General features: G+C 58.1%; 1 protein-coding gene across 1 annotated transcript; it reads left to right on the top strand.

The window, feature by feature from the left end:
* Window positions 1–1,884: 1,884 nt before the first annotated feature.
* On the top strand, window positions 1,885–16,584 carry SLC45A1 (solute carrier family 45 member 1). Its single transcript, XM_049618847.1, has 8 exons — window positions 1,885–2,305; window positions 2,893–2,985; window positions 3,449–3,673; window positions 6,811–7,550; window positions 10,070–10,223; window positions 12,244–12,420; window positions 13,510–13,715; window positions 16,162–16,584. The coding sequence occupies exons 1-8, from the start codon at window positions 1,909–1,911 to the stop codon at window positions 16,426–16,428; spliced, it is 2,259 nt and encodes a 752-aa protein (XP_049474804.1). The 5' UTR covers window positions 1,885–1,908; the 3' UTR covers window positions 16,429–16,584.
* The last annotated feature ends 637 nt before the right edge of the window (window positions 16,585–17,221 follow it).

Genomic DNA, 17,221 nt, shown 5'->3' with positions numbered 1-17,221 from the left:
GAGCTAACGTCAGAAATAAGGGCCTCATTTTTAAAGCTTAAGAGCAATTTTTTTTTTAATTTTTTTTTTCAACGTTTTTTATTTATTTTTGGGACAGAGAGAGACAGAGCATGAACGGGGGAGGGGCAGAGAGAGAGGGAGACACAGAATCGGAAACAGGCTCCAGGCTCCGAGCCATCAGCCCAGAGCCCGACGCGGGGCTCGAACTCACGGACCGCGAGATCGTGACCTGGCTGAAGCCGGACGCTTAACCGACTGCGCCACCCAGGCGCCCCTTAAGAGCAATTTTGAAAGGGGTGCCTGGGTGGCTCAGTCAAGCGTCCGACCCTTGATTTTGGCTCAGGTCATGATCTCATTGTTGGTGAGATCGAATCCCGTGTCAGGCTCTGTGATGACAGCCCAGAGTCTGTTTTGGATCCTCTGTCCCTCTCTCTGTGCCCCTCCCTTGCTCATTCTCTCTCTCTCTCTCTCTCTCTCTCTCTCTCAAATAAATAAAAACATTTTTTAAAAAGTAATTTTGAAAAAAAAAAGCTTATAATATTTATCTTGGTAAATAACAAGTGTCCTTGGCAGGAAGTTGGTCAATGTTGGGGGGCGTTGTCTTGAGTTTGGGACCTGCTTCTCAGGAAGGACTTCAAAGGAAATGTAGGCAGTTGCTTTTCTGCGAGGCAGATGGGGTGAGCTGTCCCAGAGGCCGGGCGTAATCCTAGAAGGTGCCCTCTTGTGTTTTTATCTGCCTCTTTCCCTCCGACTTTGGTAGCCTTCCTCTCCCTAGGCTTAGTAAAATTGACGTTGGCCAAAATGCACAGGTCATCATACTGGAATCCATTCTTTCAACATCTAGATTAATCCCAAAGCAGTGAAGGACAATCTAGATTAATCCCAAAGCAGTGAAGGACAGTTGCATGACCAGGAGCAGGTCTCTGCGTGGCAGATTGCTACTAACCCCAGGGAGCGGGAAGAAGGCTGCGCCCTTGTTAACTTCCTACCTGGGGCTTGGGCGTTGTGAAGATTGCTCCAAAAAATGATTTGAGGATGGGTGGGGGCGGCGGGGGGTGGGGATCCATTTCTCACCCCCCTGCTTCTTTTTGTTCCTCACTTTTTTTTTTTTTTTTTTTTTTTTTGCAAATTGTATTCCTATTCAGGGCGTTTGGTTTATTTCTTTAAAGAGAGCATTTTCAAACACGCTAAAAGTCTCCGTTCTCCTGACTTGACTACAAATTCACTCATCCATTGGTGCTGTAAGGAAAGGCCTTGAATTAAATTCATGCATCTGCTTTTAGGCAAGGGCCCCAGCCTCCTGGGAAGAGTAGACGTAAGTGTTAGGCAAGGTGACCGCTGCGACTTTCCATCTCATGAAGGAAGGACTGTCCCCTGACCGTGCACTCAGGGTGTGTGTTGGTGGGTCCTGCCCCGAGCCTGTCCCTGCCGCGGGGCTCCCCTGGGACCTGCAGGGAAAAGCAAAAATAGTTCCCAGAATGGGCTGCAGGTCCTAAAATAGCCTGGCTGCTTCCACTCCTCCTCGTGGAGCCAAGGGGGCAGGGTCGGTCCCCTTGAACTTCAGTGCAGGGACCTGAGGGCTGGGGTCCTCCTTCTGGGCAGGGGGACAGCGTCAGCTTTGGTCTCCTGAGCAGGAGCTGCACTGAGTCAAAACTGAGGCCCGGTGACATCACCCGCAAGCAGTAGGCTCTACTTTGGGGGGCACAGCATTTGACTCTAAGGGTTCTGCACCGTGAACTCATCTGTTCTCATATGAGAAGGACGAGCAGGTGCCAGCTGGGGGGGGGGGGGGGGGGGGGGGGGGGGGATCCACCTGGAAAAATCAACTCTCGTGGTGGAGGCCCTGGTGAGTCACCGTCGCCCCCAAACGGGCTTTCCCCGCAGGCACTCGCACCGGCCCCCCCTACGATGATCCCCCCGGCGAGCGGCACCCCTCCGGGAGAGGCTCTGCTCCCCACTTTGGCTCCTCAGGACTTCTGGAGGTCTCAGATCTCCGGCTACACGGGGTCCGTGACCCGGCACATCAGCCACCGAGCCAACAACTTCAAACGACACCCCAAGAGGAGGAAGTACATTCGTCCCTCCCCGCCCCCGCCCCCCAACACCCCATGTCCCATCGAGCTGGTGGACTTTGGGGACCTGCACCCTCAGAGGTCCTTCCGGGAGCTGCTTTTCAATGGCTGTATTCTCTTCGGCATCGAGTTCAGCTATGCCATGGAGACGGCATATGTGACCCCCGTGCTCCTACAGATGGGCTTGCCCGACCAGCTCTACAGTCTGGTGTGGTTCATCAGCCCCATCCTCGGTGAGCCCCAGCTCAGCCCCGATGGCGGATGGCCTCCGGAAACCTCTGGAAGCTTCCGGAAGCCCGAGTCGAAGCAGCTAGAGGGTCCCCAGGGGCCAAGGGAGGAACGAGAGTTAAGTTCCACTCGTTAGTTTGGGGCTGTGGGAGAACACAGGTATGGTCGTCGTCACACCCCATATTTTAAGGGACTCTGTCGAAACCAGACTACAGAACAGGAATTTCGCAGACCCCGAGGATTCCCACCATCTTACACGGAGCTGTCATTGGAGGATCCAAGCGATAAAGCTTCCTGTGGTTTGGGGCTGGGGGGTCCTGGAATTTCTTGGATTCCCAAGGAAGGTCATGGCTGCTTAGGGCCTTAGGGGGGGCCTGACTAGAAAATGTAGCGGGGGAAGCTGAGCTTTCCCAAGACTCTGTCTTTTGTTTTCCGAGCTTAGGGCTGTGTACTCCGAGTTTTACCGTCTGTTCTTTTGCTGCCCCGGGACGTAGGGGTGCAGTTGTTTGAGGGGTGTGATGAGTCGCCCTCACTGTCCAGCCCAGGGTGCCGTGGGGACCCCAGCAATGACCACTGGCCTGCTCTGTTTCAGGATTCCTACTGCAGCCACTGTTGGGTGCTTGGAGTGACCGATGTACCTCAAGGTTTGGAAGGAGACGCCCTTTCATTCTTGTCCTGGCTATAGGTCTGTCGTTTTGGAATTGAAATAAAGTGGAAAAAAAAAAAAGAAAGAAAAAGGAAAGGAAAGGAAAAAAGGCCCCAACTGCTTCCTCTTAGCAAAACCTAGACCATTGGTGACCGAAGCAGGGATATACAGATCATTTCTCGGGTGTGGGGGCAGGGCGCACCCCTAGCCTGGCCCGAGGTCACTGTGAGAATACATCACTTTGATTTTTTAAGAGTGAGTTAATAACGTGTATGTCGTTCCTGCTCTGCTTGACAAAATAAAAAACCCCGACCCAAGCCGGAAAAAAAAAAAAAAAAATATATATATATATATATATATATGGTGAGTCTGTGGGTGACTTTTCCGATGGGCTCTGCTTGAAGTTTGATTACAGAGGAATTCTCCGGGGCCCTAAAGATGCTCGACTCGAGCCCCGGGCTGCTCCGCGTTTCCTCCGGTCACGTCGGTTCTCTGTCCGCAGGGGCGCTGCTGGGCCTCTCGCTCCTGCTCAACGGCAGGGACCTGGGCGCGGCGCTGGCCGACTCGGCTGACAACCACAAGTGGGGCCTCCTGCTCACGGTGTGCGGGGTCGTGCTGGTGGACTTCAGCGCGGACTCGGCAGACAACCCCAGCCACGCCTACATGATGGACGTGTGCGGCCCCGCCGACCAGGACCGCGGCCTCAACATCCACGCCCTCCTGGCGGGTAGGTGTCCACAGCGCGGGGGGACGGGGGGGGGGGTGAACTCGCACATACAGATGACCACTGAGGTGACTATGTCTCAGAGGCGCCTGGGGGCCCAGTGGGTTACGAGGCCGACTCTTGGTTTCGGCTCCGGTCACGATCTCACGGTTCGTGGGTTCGAACCCGCATCGGGCTCTATGCTGACAGCGCGGAGCCCGCTTGGGATTCTCTCCCTCCTTCTCTCTCTGGCCCTCCCCCACTCCCTCTCTCTCTCTCTCTCTCAAAAATAAAATAAAATATACTTAAAAAGAAGAAAATATATATCTCAGATGATACATTTTAGTAATAACATATAATGCTGATACATGCATATATGTGTATGAGCTATAGATATAGCTATAAATGTGTGTGCATAACTGTGTATATAGCCTTATGTATATTCTCATCGTTCGAGTAGTTACGTTCTACAGAGTTGCCATGAACCCTGAATTAGCCAATACTGAGTCACTGCCCCAAGGAAAAGTACAGGGTTAGCTCCCTGTGAACCTCTGGTCACATTTTCATCAACCAATCAATACCTAAACTTGTTTTATGTGTTTCTATTTAGAGACACCCTTGGAATGTATATCACAGATTCAGTGCCATTGAGCGCATGGCCGACAGCCCTGTAACACGTCCCTGAACAAAGCTCATCTCGCACACTTCTTCATAAGACACATCACAGCTTTCTCGAACTTACCAACAAGAGACAGCAGTACATCAACGCTACACGTGGGGGCCATTTTAAATGGTGATGTCTCACACACACACACACACACACACACACAAAACAGAGCAAAAAACCCTGCAAAATCATGGCACCATCTAGACTACAAAAAGGTCGGTTGTTCACACCTGAGGGTTGAAATAAGAAGGCGGAGTTTCGCCTTGTTCAGCCTCAGCTGGGACCTTGATGGGTCCAGCCAAAGTTGTTGCTTTGAGGGTTATCACCAATGGGCTCAGCGACGGGGCAGGTGAAAACTTCCAGAGAATTCACCGCAGAGCAGTGTGAGAATTCAGGGTGCTCTTTGGTTATCAAACTATCCCATACAAATCAGTACTCCCAGCTTTCTCAATACAAAACCTGTATCCTGTTACAACATAAAACGGACTAAGACAATCCCATTTAAAATAGAGGTGGAAGGTGTTTGCCAGCGTCAAGGGAAAGACGTGACAAGACGGGGTCGTGCGGGACCCGGACGGAGGGGCGGGAGGCCTCAATCGGTGTCCTCCTGTTTGTTGTGTGACACGGGGGCAGACGGCTCAGTCTGTCCGGGCCTCCGTCGCTTCTTCTAGAAAACGCCACTGCCGGACTCTATTCATACACCCGTGTGGCTGTGGGTCCAGGGAACTTCTGGAGGGGTCTCGGCAGGACCAGTGCGGGGTTTGGGCTTATCTCACTTCCGGTAATGTCCATCCGTGTCGTAGCGGGTGTCAGAATTTCCTTCCCGTTTCAGGCTGAATAACATCCCGTTGTGCGTACAGATCGTAGCTTGCTTATCCACTCACCCGTTGATGGACACAGGGGTAGCTTCCACGTTTCGGCTGCTGTGAATATTGCTGCCACGAACACGGGTGTGCAGATAACTCTCCAAGACCCTGCTTTCGATTCTTTGGGGTACGAACCCGGAAGTAAAATTACGGTATTTCTCTTTTAAATTTCTCGAGGAACCTCCACACTGTGCCCCGTGGCAGCTGTATCATTTTGCCTCCTACCAGCAAAGCACAAAGGCTCCGATGTCACCACATCTCCCGGCCAGCACTTGTCATGTTCTGTTTTTTTTCTTTCTTTTTTTTTTTTTTTTTTCCTGATACGACCCATCCTGATGGGTGTAAAGTGGAATCTCGTTGTGTTTTGATTGGCATTCCCCTAAATGCTCGTGAAGTTGAGCATCCTTCCATGTCTTATTGGCCATCTGTATGTCTTCTTTGGAGAAACAGACATTAAATAGACATGTAAGTCCTTTGTCCAGTTTTTCAATAGTTCCTTCTCTGTGTTTCTTTTTTTTTTTAATTTCTTTTTAATGTTTATTTATTTTTGAGAGAGACAGACAGAATGCGACTGGGGGAGACAGAATCAGAAGCAGGCTCCAGGCTCTGAGCTGTCAGCGCAGAGCCCGCTTCAGATCCTCTGTCCCTGTCTCTGTCTGCCCCTCCCCTGCTCTCTCTGAAAAATTAATAATTTTTTTTTTTTTTTAAAAAGAGTTACTATTTAAAAGTGGCTGCTAGGGGCGCCTGGGTGGCTCAGTTGGTTGGGCGTCCGACTTCGGCTCAGGTCATGATCTCACGGTCCGTGAGTTCGAGCCCCGCGTCGGGCTCTGTGCTGACAGCTCAGAGCCTGGAGCCTGTTTCAGATTCTGTGTCTCCCTCTCTCTCTGACCTTCCCTAATTCATGCTCTATCTCTCTCTGTCTCAAAAATGAATAAACGTTAAAAAATAAATTAAAAATAGAATTAAAAAAAAAAAAGTGGCTGCTTGCCCCCAACGCGGAGGGCAGCCAGAGAGCCCACACGCTGCGGGGAAGCAGGTTCCTCTTCAGCAGCAGAAGTAAACAGACTCGCCTCCCAACCAGTAGACGGGCTCCAGAATGTAGTGGCAAAGGGGCCCGGGGGGGCGCTGGGACGTGGGGGGAGCTGGGGGGTAGGGGGAGCAGCACTTTCTGGAGGTGAGTATATGCCATGCCGGGGGCCGGCTGCAACGCGGCATTGCCTGCATTTTAACGTTGTGCTGCACAAATCAGTTTGCCCTTTACCTGTTCCCGGAGGCCTTGGGATACAGCAAGTGAGAGCAGAGGAAAGGACCGGATTCCCGCAGCCCTGGTGTGTCCCGGTGGCCTGCTGACCCGGAGAGCTAGTCACCAGGGTGGCCGTCCTCGGTCACCATTGGGGGTGACTCTTAATGGTGGCCGTGTATGAGGATGCTGGCATCGGGTGAGCAAGACACAGGGTGGCCACGTGATCCCCCCTCCCCCACCACATACACACACACACACACACACACACACGAGTAAGCAACTTGAGTAAGAACCATGGTCCTTATTCTTCCAGAATGATGGTCTGGAACCGTGACCGTTGAGGGCCTTCCCGGCCCCGGGGACCTAACCCCGCTTCTCTCCGCAGGCCTCGGAGGAGGATTCGGGTACGTGGTCGGGGGCATCCACTGGGACAAAACCAGCTTCGGGAGAGCCCTGGGCGGGCAGCTGAGGGTCATTTACATCTTCACCGCGGTCACCCTGAGCATCACCACCGTCCTCACGCTGGTCAGCATCCCCGAGAGACCCCTGCGGCCCCCCGGCGAGAAGAAGGCCACCATGAAGAGCCCCAGCCTCCCCCTGCCGCCCTCCCCGCCCATGCTGTGCGAGGAGGGGCCCGGCGAGCCCCTCCCCTGCCACCCGGCCACCAGCCTGTACGCCAGCTTCTCCAGCCCCATCTCCCCGCTCAGCCCCCTGACGCCCAAGTACGGCAGCTTCACCAGCAGGGACGGCTCCCTGACCGGCATCAACGAGTTCGCCTCGTCCTTCGCCACCTCCAACATCGACAGCGTGCTCATTGACTGCTTCACGGGCGGCCACGACAACTACCTGGCCATCCCCAGCAGCGCCCCGCCACAGGCCATTAGCCTCAGCTTCCCCCGGGCCCCCGACGGCTTCTACCGCCAGGACCGCGGCCTCGGGGACAGGAGGGAGGTGGCGCTGGCCGCCGGCCCCGACGGGGACGTGCTGAGGGTGGGCTCCCTGGACGCCCCCAAACCGCGATCGGCCGGGATCCTGAAGAGACCCCAGACCCTGGCCATCCCGGATGCGGCCGGAGGAGGGGGCCCCGAAACCAGCCGGAGGAGGAACGTGACCTTCAGTCAGCAGGTAAAAGTCAGGGTGGGGGGGACCACGGGTCAGCGTGTGTTGTCACTGTGTGTTGTCCACCGCCCCCCCTCACCGCCCCCCAGCCCCCAGTTAGATGGAGAGGGATTGTCGCCCTGGAAAGACATCCGGAGCCCTCCCTGCTGGGGGGGATCAGAAGGTCTGCGGATCTAAATAGACAAGCCCCACGCGTCGGTGAAGAGACCGGCCCCCCCCCACCCCACACGAGGGAGTTCAGGGTGTCTGTCACGGGCCCATCGATGGCTTAATACACGGGCCACCATTAAAGGGACACTCCTTTGAGATGCGGCCACATTTGCCTGAAGGCCACCCAGGCCAGGACGAGGCTGCGGTGAGCCTGTTGCGAGCATCTGCATTTGCAGCCCCTCCTGCTCCCCCCCCCCACCCCCCCCCCACCTTGGCGGCGCGAACCTGCTGCCCGCCAGTCTCCCGCAAAGGTGGACACCGAACGGAAAACCTGGCAGGTGTTTCCGGGCCCTCCCCGCGTCCCTCTCCCGGCGTCCGGCCTCCGCCGGCCGCCCCAGAAGCTCTCAGGATTCTGCATTCTAAAAGGCAGCGCGCGGCAGGGTCTGTGCAGGCCGAGAACCTTCCGGAAGGCTGTTTGCGTTGTGCTTAGTACACGTCGGATCGGCTGCAGGGCCACCGGCTGATAAGGCGGGATTTTAACCGCCGTCAGGCTCCGTTGTCTTGAGGAGGCTGCTTGAAATAACAGGAAGGTATTTCGTCAGTTCCAGGACACATAATAGTTCCGCGGCCCGCCTGTGCCAAGGGTGAGCGAGAATGTAAGAACTCGGAGTTTCCCGGGCAGGAGCCCCCTACAACCGTGTTCAGCCCGCACGGGCGCGCGGGCGGCGGGCCGTCCTGAAGGCCGGGTGGCTGGGAAGCGTGGCCTGCTGACGTGTCCGCCTGACGGCAGGGCTGCGTGTCCCCGTGAAGTGCACCCACACGGGGCTGTCCCCCGGCCAGGCGGCCCCTCTGTGCGCCCGGGAGGACCGACGGACTCCCTGACTCAGGGGGAGGCGGACTGGAGACACGTGTCGAGGCGGCCGTTCCTTTTCTCTTCGTTGTTCAGTCCTCGAGTGCACCTGTGGGTCTGGTCTGCTCTTCTCCGGGGCGCTAGGGCTTAGTCAGTCTTCGTGGGTCTCCATCGTCTCGTAAGGGCGACCGTCCTCTCGCCCCGAGGCGGGGTGCTGGGCAGGTGCGTGGCCTCCTTGAGGGGAGGTCTCGAGGCTCCCCCGTGGGCAGCACCGAGCACATCTCCAGGGTCCAGATCTGGGAAAGGTTCGAAGAACCCGAAGTCACTAGAGGGTCAGGACATCCCCTTATTGTCAGAAGAGAGAGATTTCTCTAATCGCCCAGGTCAGGGGCGTTCTCTTCGTTCATGGATGACATCGGAGCACTCGGTCAGACCTTTTGTCGATCCCCGACCAGCCTATGCTGTTTCAAAACAAAAAAATTCAAACCGCCTTCTAGATACAGCTCTTTAGTTATGGTTGAAAATCTCACTTGAATCCCTCCTATTTCCGTCCTCGGTATAGTACAATTTGTGAGTCAGCTCTTCGAGGAGAGGAAGAATCCTGAGCTAAATAGAAACACGCCCAGCCTCAAGCAGGCACCAGTGTGATGTGAGTGGTCTTCCTCCGGCAGAAACGGGTGACAAGCTCGGTGGGCATGGCTGCCCGGGGGGCCGGTGCCATGGGCTGTTGGCCTCCTCGGCGTCCCCACTTGGAATGTCCGGGAGCTGACCGCAGCACGAGGTCCCGCCCGGAGCCGGGAGGGCGTCTCTTCCCGCCCCTCGCTGCTCGCACAACCGTTAGGTCACCCGGCTGGTGTCTACACCAGCGGCCCAGGCAGGGCGACCGTGGCGTTGACACCTTCTCGTCCCAGGAGGACTTCGCAAACCGGATCAGCGAGCGCGTTTGCCATTTGCCGGGGGAGCGGTGCTCCCGGGCCCCAGAGAGAAATCTAGACCACCCCCCACCCCGCCCCCCAAGGGCCGAGGTAAGCGTGTCCGCTCCCTGCACCTGCTCACTTGGCCTCCGTGTGGATAGAGAGTTTTAAACAGATTCCCCACTCACCGGGCAAGAAGTCTTCTACCCGCCGCTGTTGCGGAAGAGAAGGGACTTCTGTACCGTCTGGATTTGAACTGACCCATATTTCTTGTATTTCAAGTGTGTTTCACGTCCGACGAGGTGTTCCCTCGCGCTCCGTGGCATAGATCTCCCGCCCTGGGGCCAAGGCGGGGGCACGCCCGACACGGGGCTCTGTTCCCGGCTGCGCCACGTCCCAGAAGAGATGGCCTGACGTGGGCCCTGTCGTTCAGGGCGGCGCTCGGCGTTCGGCTGGCCCCGCCCGGGAAGGCGGACCTCCGCGGCCCCCGCGCGCGCGCGCGCGCGCGCGCTGTCTCTGATTCACTTTCTCGTCGCGGCGACATCCGCGCCTCGGCGTGGCGGCCGCGACGTGCTGCTCCGTTGAGGAGGTTTGTGTGGCTTCCTCCACAGGTGGCAAATATTTTACTGAACGGCGTCAAGTACGAGAGCGAGCTGGCGGGCTCCAGCGAGCCGTCGGGGCAGCCTCTGTCCATGAGGCACCTGTGTGTCACCATCTGCAACATGCCCAAGGCGCTTCGCAATCTCTGCGTCAACCACTTCCTGGGTGAGCTCTTGGCAAACCTCCCGGTGCCTCCGTGTCCCCGCCTCGCTCTGTGGCGGGGACGCGGCCCTCTGGCCCCGGCCGCTCCCTCCCCCGCCGGCCTCCCAGAGCGCCACGTCCCGGGCTGGGGGTCATCTCCCATGAGTTCAGGACTCCTGAGACGCCACCAAGGGCAGGACGTGGCGTGGGGCTGCCCGAGGGGGCTTTTCTCCAGGAAGGGCCAGGTAGCCCCGAATCGAGGCGCACCCCTTCCCCCGAGCGGGACGCGGGGTCTCCGCGGAGCCCGGATTCTCGTTACCAAAAGCTCCTGGGACAATTCACGGTGAAGTGGTGCCTCTGGAGGGACTTGTGTCTTAAGCCCGTTTGAGCCTCACTGCTGTCCGGGATGGACATGTGTGCCGACACTCACACGTGCCCGCCTGTGCCCGGCACCGGCTTTGAACCCACCGGCCTTGGCATTCCGATCGCCACGGAAAAAGCCCTGGCTCTCACCTCATTCCGTGTGGTACCTCCTTGCTGTAGGGCCGTTGAGCCTCTGAGGCTGATTAAGCATTTGAGATGCTCTAGGCTCTCAAACATCGTGGGCCATAAATCAGGATGACTTTCTAGAAGGCAATTTGGCATCAGGCAAGAATCTTTTTTTTTAATGTTTGTTTATTTTTGAGAGAGAGAGAGAGACAGAACCCGACTGGGGGAGGGGCAGAGAGAGAGGGAGACACAGAATCCGAAGCAGGCTCCAGGCTCCGAGCGGTCAGCACAGAGCCCGACGCGGGGCTCGAACCCGCAAACCGTGAGATCACGACCTGAGCCGACGTCGGACGCTTCACCGCCTGAGCCACCCAGGCGCCCCGGCAACAGCCAAGAATGTTGAGAATGCCCATAACCTTTATCCCAGTGGCCCAGTGGCTTGGTATTCTTTGCAAGAACATCCTCAGAAATTTTATCAAGAATGTATGTTCCAGGGGCACCTGGGTGACTCGGTTGGTTAAGCGTCTGACTCTTGATCTCAGCCCAGGTCTTGATCTCAGGGTTGTGGGTTGGAGCCCTGCGTTGGGCTCCGTGCTGGGCGTGAAGTCTCCTTAAGAAAAAAATAATCTATGTTCCAGGTATTAATTACAGCATGATTTATAATAGCCAGAAGCCGGGAAGCAGGGGCAGGGAGTGCGGGAAGTATAAACGAACAATAGGAGAGGAGAGGGGTTAAATGTATTAATGGCGTGTCCGCCTTGTGCAATATTTTGCTGCCATTAATATAGGGCTATTGAAGAATTTTAATAGCATAGGAAGTTGTGCATGATAATTATTGGGGTTCAAGAGGTCCAATAAATGCCACCCCCCTTGTGCCACTGAAGATGAAACTGACGGGGCCCTCAGTCTCCTCGGCGATAGTGGGCCCGTATCGACATTTGCGCTTCCTGACGCATTTCTCTCAGTTAAATGCCCCCCCTCGCATGCCTGTGGCTGCGGTTCCACAGGCATTTTCTTGTCTCCCTTGCAGAGAGGCGAGTGGGGAACAGGATGAGGCATTTAGAGGGAGTGAGGGACTCGCTTTCCTTGTGGCAATAATGTTTAGAGAAAGAACAGAATAGCATCTTTCAAGCAACAGAGCTATGTTTTTTTAATAATTAAAAAAATTTTTAATGTTTATTTTTGAGAGAGAGACAGAGAGACAGAGTGTGAGCAGAGGAGGGGCAGAGAGAGAGGGAGACACAGAATCCCCAGCAGGTTCTAGGCCCCGAGCTGTCAGCACGGAGCCCGACGCGGGGCTCGATCCCATGAACTGCAAGATCATGACCTTTATAAGAATGCGTATTTGCTTTCAAAAAGGCTAGAAGGGAACTTAGAAAATCTTAACAGAGGTCAAGTGACCTCTGGGTGGCAAGGCTATAGGTAATTTCTTCTTTAAGTTTCCAAGCGACGAAGGCGCTGTGTTCCTTTGACGATCAGTAAAACCACCTGTTGGGGAAAGACGGGGCCACGCCAGCGTCCGGGCCGGTGGTCACGAGCCCCTCCCTCCTCCCAGGGTGGCTGTCGTTCGAGGGAATGCTGCTCTTCTACACGGACTTCATGGGTGAGGTGGTGTTTCAGGGAGACCCCAAAGCCCCGCACACGTCGGAACAATATCAGAAATACAACAGCGGCGTCACCATGGGCTGCTGGGGGATGTGCATTTACGCCTTCAGCGCCGCCTTCTACTCAGGTACCCGCCGCCCGGGGCGGGGGGGAGAAGCGGGGTGGGAGGCCCCCCATGGGAGTTATGGCTTCAGCGGGGTCGTACGCCGAGTGGAGGGAGGGTTGTGCCTTTGCAACCGCAGGCGTGGCTTCCGGGTGTGGGGGACACAGTCGTGGAACAGCCGTCGGGGTCGGCCGGGCGGCGGGGCAGGGCCCGGGTGTCCACCGAGACCCGAGGAAGCCAGCGGGCGGACAGGCCAGGCCCGCAAGCGAGGGCGGAGTGGGGGCCAGGCCCCAACATCGACGTCGCCCCCAGACGGGCGTGCTGTCTGCCGCCCCCACCCTTCCCACGTGGAGTTTCGGGGCGACCGGTCCAGAGGGAGGGGAGAGGCAGGAGAGAACGGAGGGCAGGTGGGGAGAGCCGAGGCCAGAGGCCGAGATGACCCTGAGGCTCGCGTTGGCGGGCACAGGGGACGTAGGAAGCCAGGTTGGGTCCCTGCAGGGTGCCGGGTACCATCCCAGCGGGGGGCCTGGGTAAATTCCATCCCCTCGTGGGCCCACGTGTTCCGTCAAGGCCCAGATGGTGGGCGAGGTCAGCCTCGCGGGCCACGTGGCCCCTGGGGAGCCCCTGGGCTCCGCCCCTGTGGCTCGGAGCCGCCTCAGACGAGATGTTTCTGTCTCACCAGGGTTCACGGCCGAGATCCGGTAAAACTTCCTTTGCGCTCACGGGAATTGGAATTTCATATGATTTTTACGTGTCACAAAATATCTGTCTCCTTTCGATTGTTTTTAAAACCATTTGCAAATACAAAAACCATTCTTAGCTCCAGGCGGTGCCAGGCGGGCCGCCGGCCGGGCTTGTCCTCAGAATGGTTTTACCTCCCCGTCCCGCACCCCGGGCCCCCGTGGGGCTTCGGCCCAAGACCCCTGCCCCTGCAGCAGCGCTGGGGGGGGCTCGAGACCACCCTGTTGGTACCCTGGGCCCCCCAGCGGGCTTTCTGGCCTGGGGCAAGCTGCCTGCCAGCCGGAGGGCCGGCCGGGGGCAGGTGGCCCAGGGAAGCAGAGCCCCCGGGACCACCGGCCGGTGCCCCTGCTCACCCTCCTTTCTGGCCCGCAGCTATTCTCGAGAAGCTAGAAGAATACCTCAGCATCCGCACACTGTACTTCATTGCCTACCTGGCCTTTGGCCTGGGGACCGGGCTCGCCACCCTGTCCAGGAACCTGTACGTGGTCCTGTCGCTCTGCATAACCTACGGGATTTTATTTTCCACCCTGTGCACCCTGCCCTACTCGCTTCTGTGCGATTACTACCAGAACAAAAAGGTAAGTGCTTCCGTTTCTCTGCTTCGGGTCCTGTAAAGGCCGACCTGGGCCTGGCCTCCACACCCTCCCCACCCCCCAGCTCCTTGGAGAAACCCCCTGAACACCCCGAGAAATGAGCCTGAGAGCAGCTACACCATGAAAGCGAGGGGCCTGTTCACACGTTGAGAACGTCAAGTGGCCGGCAGCAGAGGGCACAGACCTGAGCGCATAGCCGCCCCGTTCGTGGCGGTACTTGGGCAGCGGGGAGGGAGGAAGGGGAGGCCCGCCCCTTTGCGTCCTCCAGTGTCAGGCTTCGGGGTCACCCGTTCGCCCGGGGCCTCAGGTGAGGCAAGCAGGGGCTTGCCTCGGACACACAAAACTCAGGGATCAAGGTCAATGATAGGAGAATGCAGTATTTCGAAAGACGGGAATTGGTGCCGAAACCCCGCACTGAACGCGGTAGCAGGACTTTAAGCAGAGACCGGGTAAGTCGCGGCACCGTGCCGAGCCACGGTGGAGTCTGAGGCAGAAGGATAAAGAAGGAAGCCGAACCCTGCCTTTGTATAAAATGTTGATGTTGTGTTCAGCACGGATTTTCCTTTAACAGCCTTACTGAGCTAGAACACACCGCACAATACAGTCCGCCCCTTTCAGGCATACCATGTACCCACGGAGCTGTGCGACTGTCACCACAATCGATTCAGAACATTTTCGTCGCCCCCGAGAGAAACCCCGCACCCATTAGCCATCCCCCTTCCTTCCACCGCACACCCCCGCCCCTGCCCCCGCGACCACGAGTTGACTTTGTGCCCCCTGTGCACTCGCCTGTCCGGGACGTTTCATGTAAACGAAATCACGTACACGGGGCCTCTGTGTCTGGCTTCTGTCAGTCAGCATCAGGCTCTCAAGGTGCGTGGCCTGTCAGTGTGTCCGTCACTCCTTCTTATGGCCGACAATGCTCCCATCCAAGATTTTTTTGCGGTAACTTTGAGATTTTAAAATGCTGCATTAAAAGATCACCTTGGTACCTGGGTTTCTTCGCACCCCCTTTTCATTCAGGGCCTCTGCCGCCTCCCCCAGGCCCGGCCCAGGAGGCATCCTGAGTTGTTGTAAGGAGTTTGGAGTCTCTGATGAACTCAGTGGGGGCCGGCTCTGAGCACAGTATTTTTTGTGAGAAGTCCAATCGGCCCAGAGACCCAGGCACTACACGGGGCCAGACCCGGGGCCTCTGGGTGGTAGCCGCGGTGGCCCCTCCCAGCCCCTTCTCCGCCAGCAGCTGGACTCCCAGCTACGCGGACAGGCAGTGGCCCGTCTGCACTCTCCCCCAGGGCAGGGCTGAGGCTGTGACGGCTGGAGAGTGAGCCCCGTGCACGACCCGAACATCCAGCCCATCCAGCCGGCACCTGCAGAGCCGCCACAGCCGGCGCCAACGGCACCCAAGGGACCAAGAGGGGAGGGAGACCCCCTGACTGGGAAGACAGATGGGCCAGCTGTCGGCGCCAGGCTGCCCCACCCGGCGGCAAGGGACGCCCAGAGCCTCGGGCCGCCCTCGCGCTGCTCAAAGCCTTGGGACTCTGGCTCTAGGGTCTCCTAGATGCTCACAGTCCTGTCAGTCTCTGCTCCGTTGCAGGTTCGGGGCTAACCCGTGACCTCCCCACCACGGTGGCCTTGCCAACCGTGTGTAGCCACGGGGAGCCACAGTTTCCCCAGGACACACGAGGGGCCCCTCCACAGCCCCTCGAGGACACAGCCTTGCCCGGGGAGGGGGGCTTGGCAATATCCCAGAGGCAACCACGGCCGCGTCTGGAGGCGGGCCCGGCACGCTGGCCCCCCCCCCCCCACCGGCGGCGCACGCACAGCGGTCTGTGGGGGTGGCGTCATCTGCCCTCAGTGGGTGAGGGTGGCCTGTGCTGGGGGAGCAGCGGGGGACCCACCCTGTCCCCTCCCACGGTCACCCTTGCAGACCCGCTCAAGGAGCGAGTTTCCCCACACCGGGGCGGGGTAGGGGGGGGCACGGGTGGGAGGCAGGGAGACGTGCCCACCGTGGAGGCCACGGGGCCTCCGAGCGCCGGGCCAAAGGACCAGGCACGGCGACCGTGAGAGGGTATTTCCGAGCGTGGCGTAGGCATCGTGGTGGCCAGAGGTTGGGGAAGGGGCCGGGCCGGGACGTGGAGTGCCCGTCTCTCCGGGAGAGGCCGGGGAAGGCCAGGATCTCCAAGCCAGAGGGAGCCTCTGTGCCGCCCGGGCCTGTGGGAACACGGCCCTTCCACTCTTGTTAGTCACGGATTCTTTTCGTTGCCGTCATCTCTCTGAACACAAATATTATTAAACTCTTGGCTGAACTCCCTGCGCACGTCGGCGCTGGAAAATGTGAGCCCGCTGGGTCCCCTGGGCCTGCAGGAAACGTGGGGCTGAGGTCCCCTTGCTGTCCAGGTGTCCCGCTGACGTGTTTCTCCTTCTGGATCAGTTTGCAGGGTCCGGTGCGGACGGCACCAGGCGGGGCATGGGCGTGGACATCTCCCTGCTGAGCTGCCAGTACTTCCTGGCCCAGATCCTGGTGTCCCTGGTGCTGGGGCCGCTGACCTCGGCCGTGGGCAGCACCAACGGGGTCATGTATTTCTCTAGCCTGGTGTCCTTCCTGGGCTGCTTGTACTCCTCCCTGTTTGTCATTTACGAAATCCCTCCCAGCGACGCCACCGAGGAGGAGCACCGGCCCCTCCTGCTGAACGTCTGACACCCCCGAGCCCCCGGCTTTGGCCTCAAGCCTGCGCCTGGGGGTCTGGAGCAGTCCGGCCAGTGAGGAACCAAAAGGCCTTGGTGGACGGACGCGGGACAGGTTTCCTGCGGAATGTAAATACGTGACAAAACAATAAATGGCAGCAGGAACGCCTACAGTTTCTAGTTGTGGCTCTCCCAGGGGTGGAGAGGTCGCCTGGCGGCGGGGGTGGGGGGGACGGGCTGCTCTCCATGGGGACTCTGGGGGAGGGAGCTGTGAGAGTCGCTCGCGGACAGTAAAGGCGTAACTGGTTCTCAGCTGGCAGCGGTTTTGCAGGCCCCCCGCCCCCCGAAAACATGGTCTCGAGGTCTTTTTGTTGTCACCGCCCAGGTGGGTGCCACTGTCCAGGGATGCCCCAAACGCCCTACGGGGCACAGGACAGCCCCCACAACGAAGAATTTTGCAGCCCCACGTGCCAATAGCACGGAGGTGCGAAGAGCCTGATCTAACTACGTTGCGTCCCAGAGCGGAGTCAGAGTGGACGGACGCTTTCGGGTCAGAAGGCCTCATGTTCATTCATTCGCTCGTTCATTCTCCCGTCCACCCGCCCATCCGTCCATCCGTCCACCCTACAGATGCCCATCGAGTGCCCTGGGTGTTCAGGCAGTGGTAGGTGCTGGGGTCCAGCTGCGAGCGAGTCTCCGCCCTCACGGAGCTGATGTAGGAAGAGAAGCAGGCCGCACACTGCGGTCTGTGCCCCAGGATCGCGGTGAGTGCTGCGGAGAAGGCGAGCAGGGTAGGAGGGTGGGGT

Source organism: Panthera uncia (genome assembly GCF_023721935.1).
Source record: "Panthera uncia isolate 11264 chromosome C1 unlocalized genomic scaffold, Puncia_PCG_1.0 HiC_scaffold_4, whole genome shotgun sequence".
Lineage (NCBI taxonomy): Eukaryota > Metazoa > Chordata > Mammalia > Carnivora > Felidae > Panthera > Panthera uncia.
The sequence above is the reverse complement of the archived record's forward strand: the minus strand, read 5'-3'. Positions and strand labels throughout refer to the sequence as shown.

Excerpts from the sequence above, each read along its gene's own strand:
- SLC45A1 (XM_049618847.1), top strand. The coding sequence starts at position 1,909 with ATGATCCCCCCGGCGAGCGGCACCCCTCCGGGAGAGGCTCTGCTCCCC. Across the intron at positions 7,551-10,069 it reads ACGTGACCTTCAGTCAGCAG|GTGGCAAATATTTTACTGAA; the intron begins GTAAAAGTCAGG and ends CTTCCTCCACAG. Across the intron at positions 13,716-16,161 it reads ATTACTACCAGAACAAAAAG|TTTGCAGGGTCCGGTGCGGA; the intron begins GTAAGTGCTTCC and ends CTTCTGGATCAG.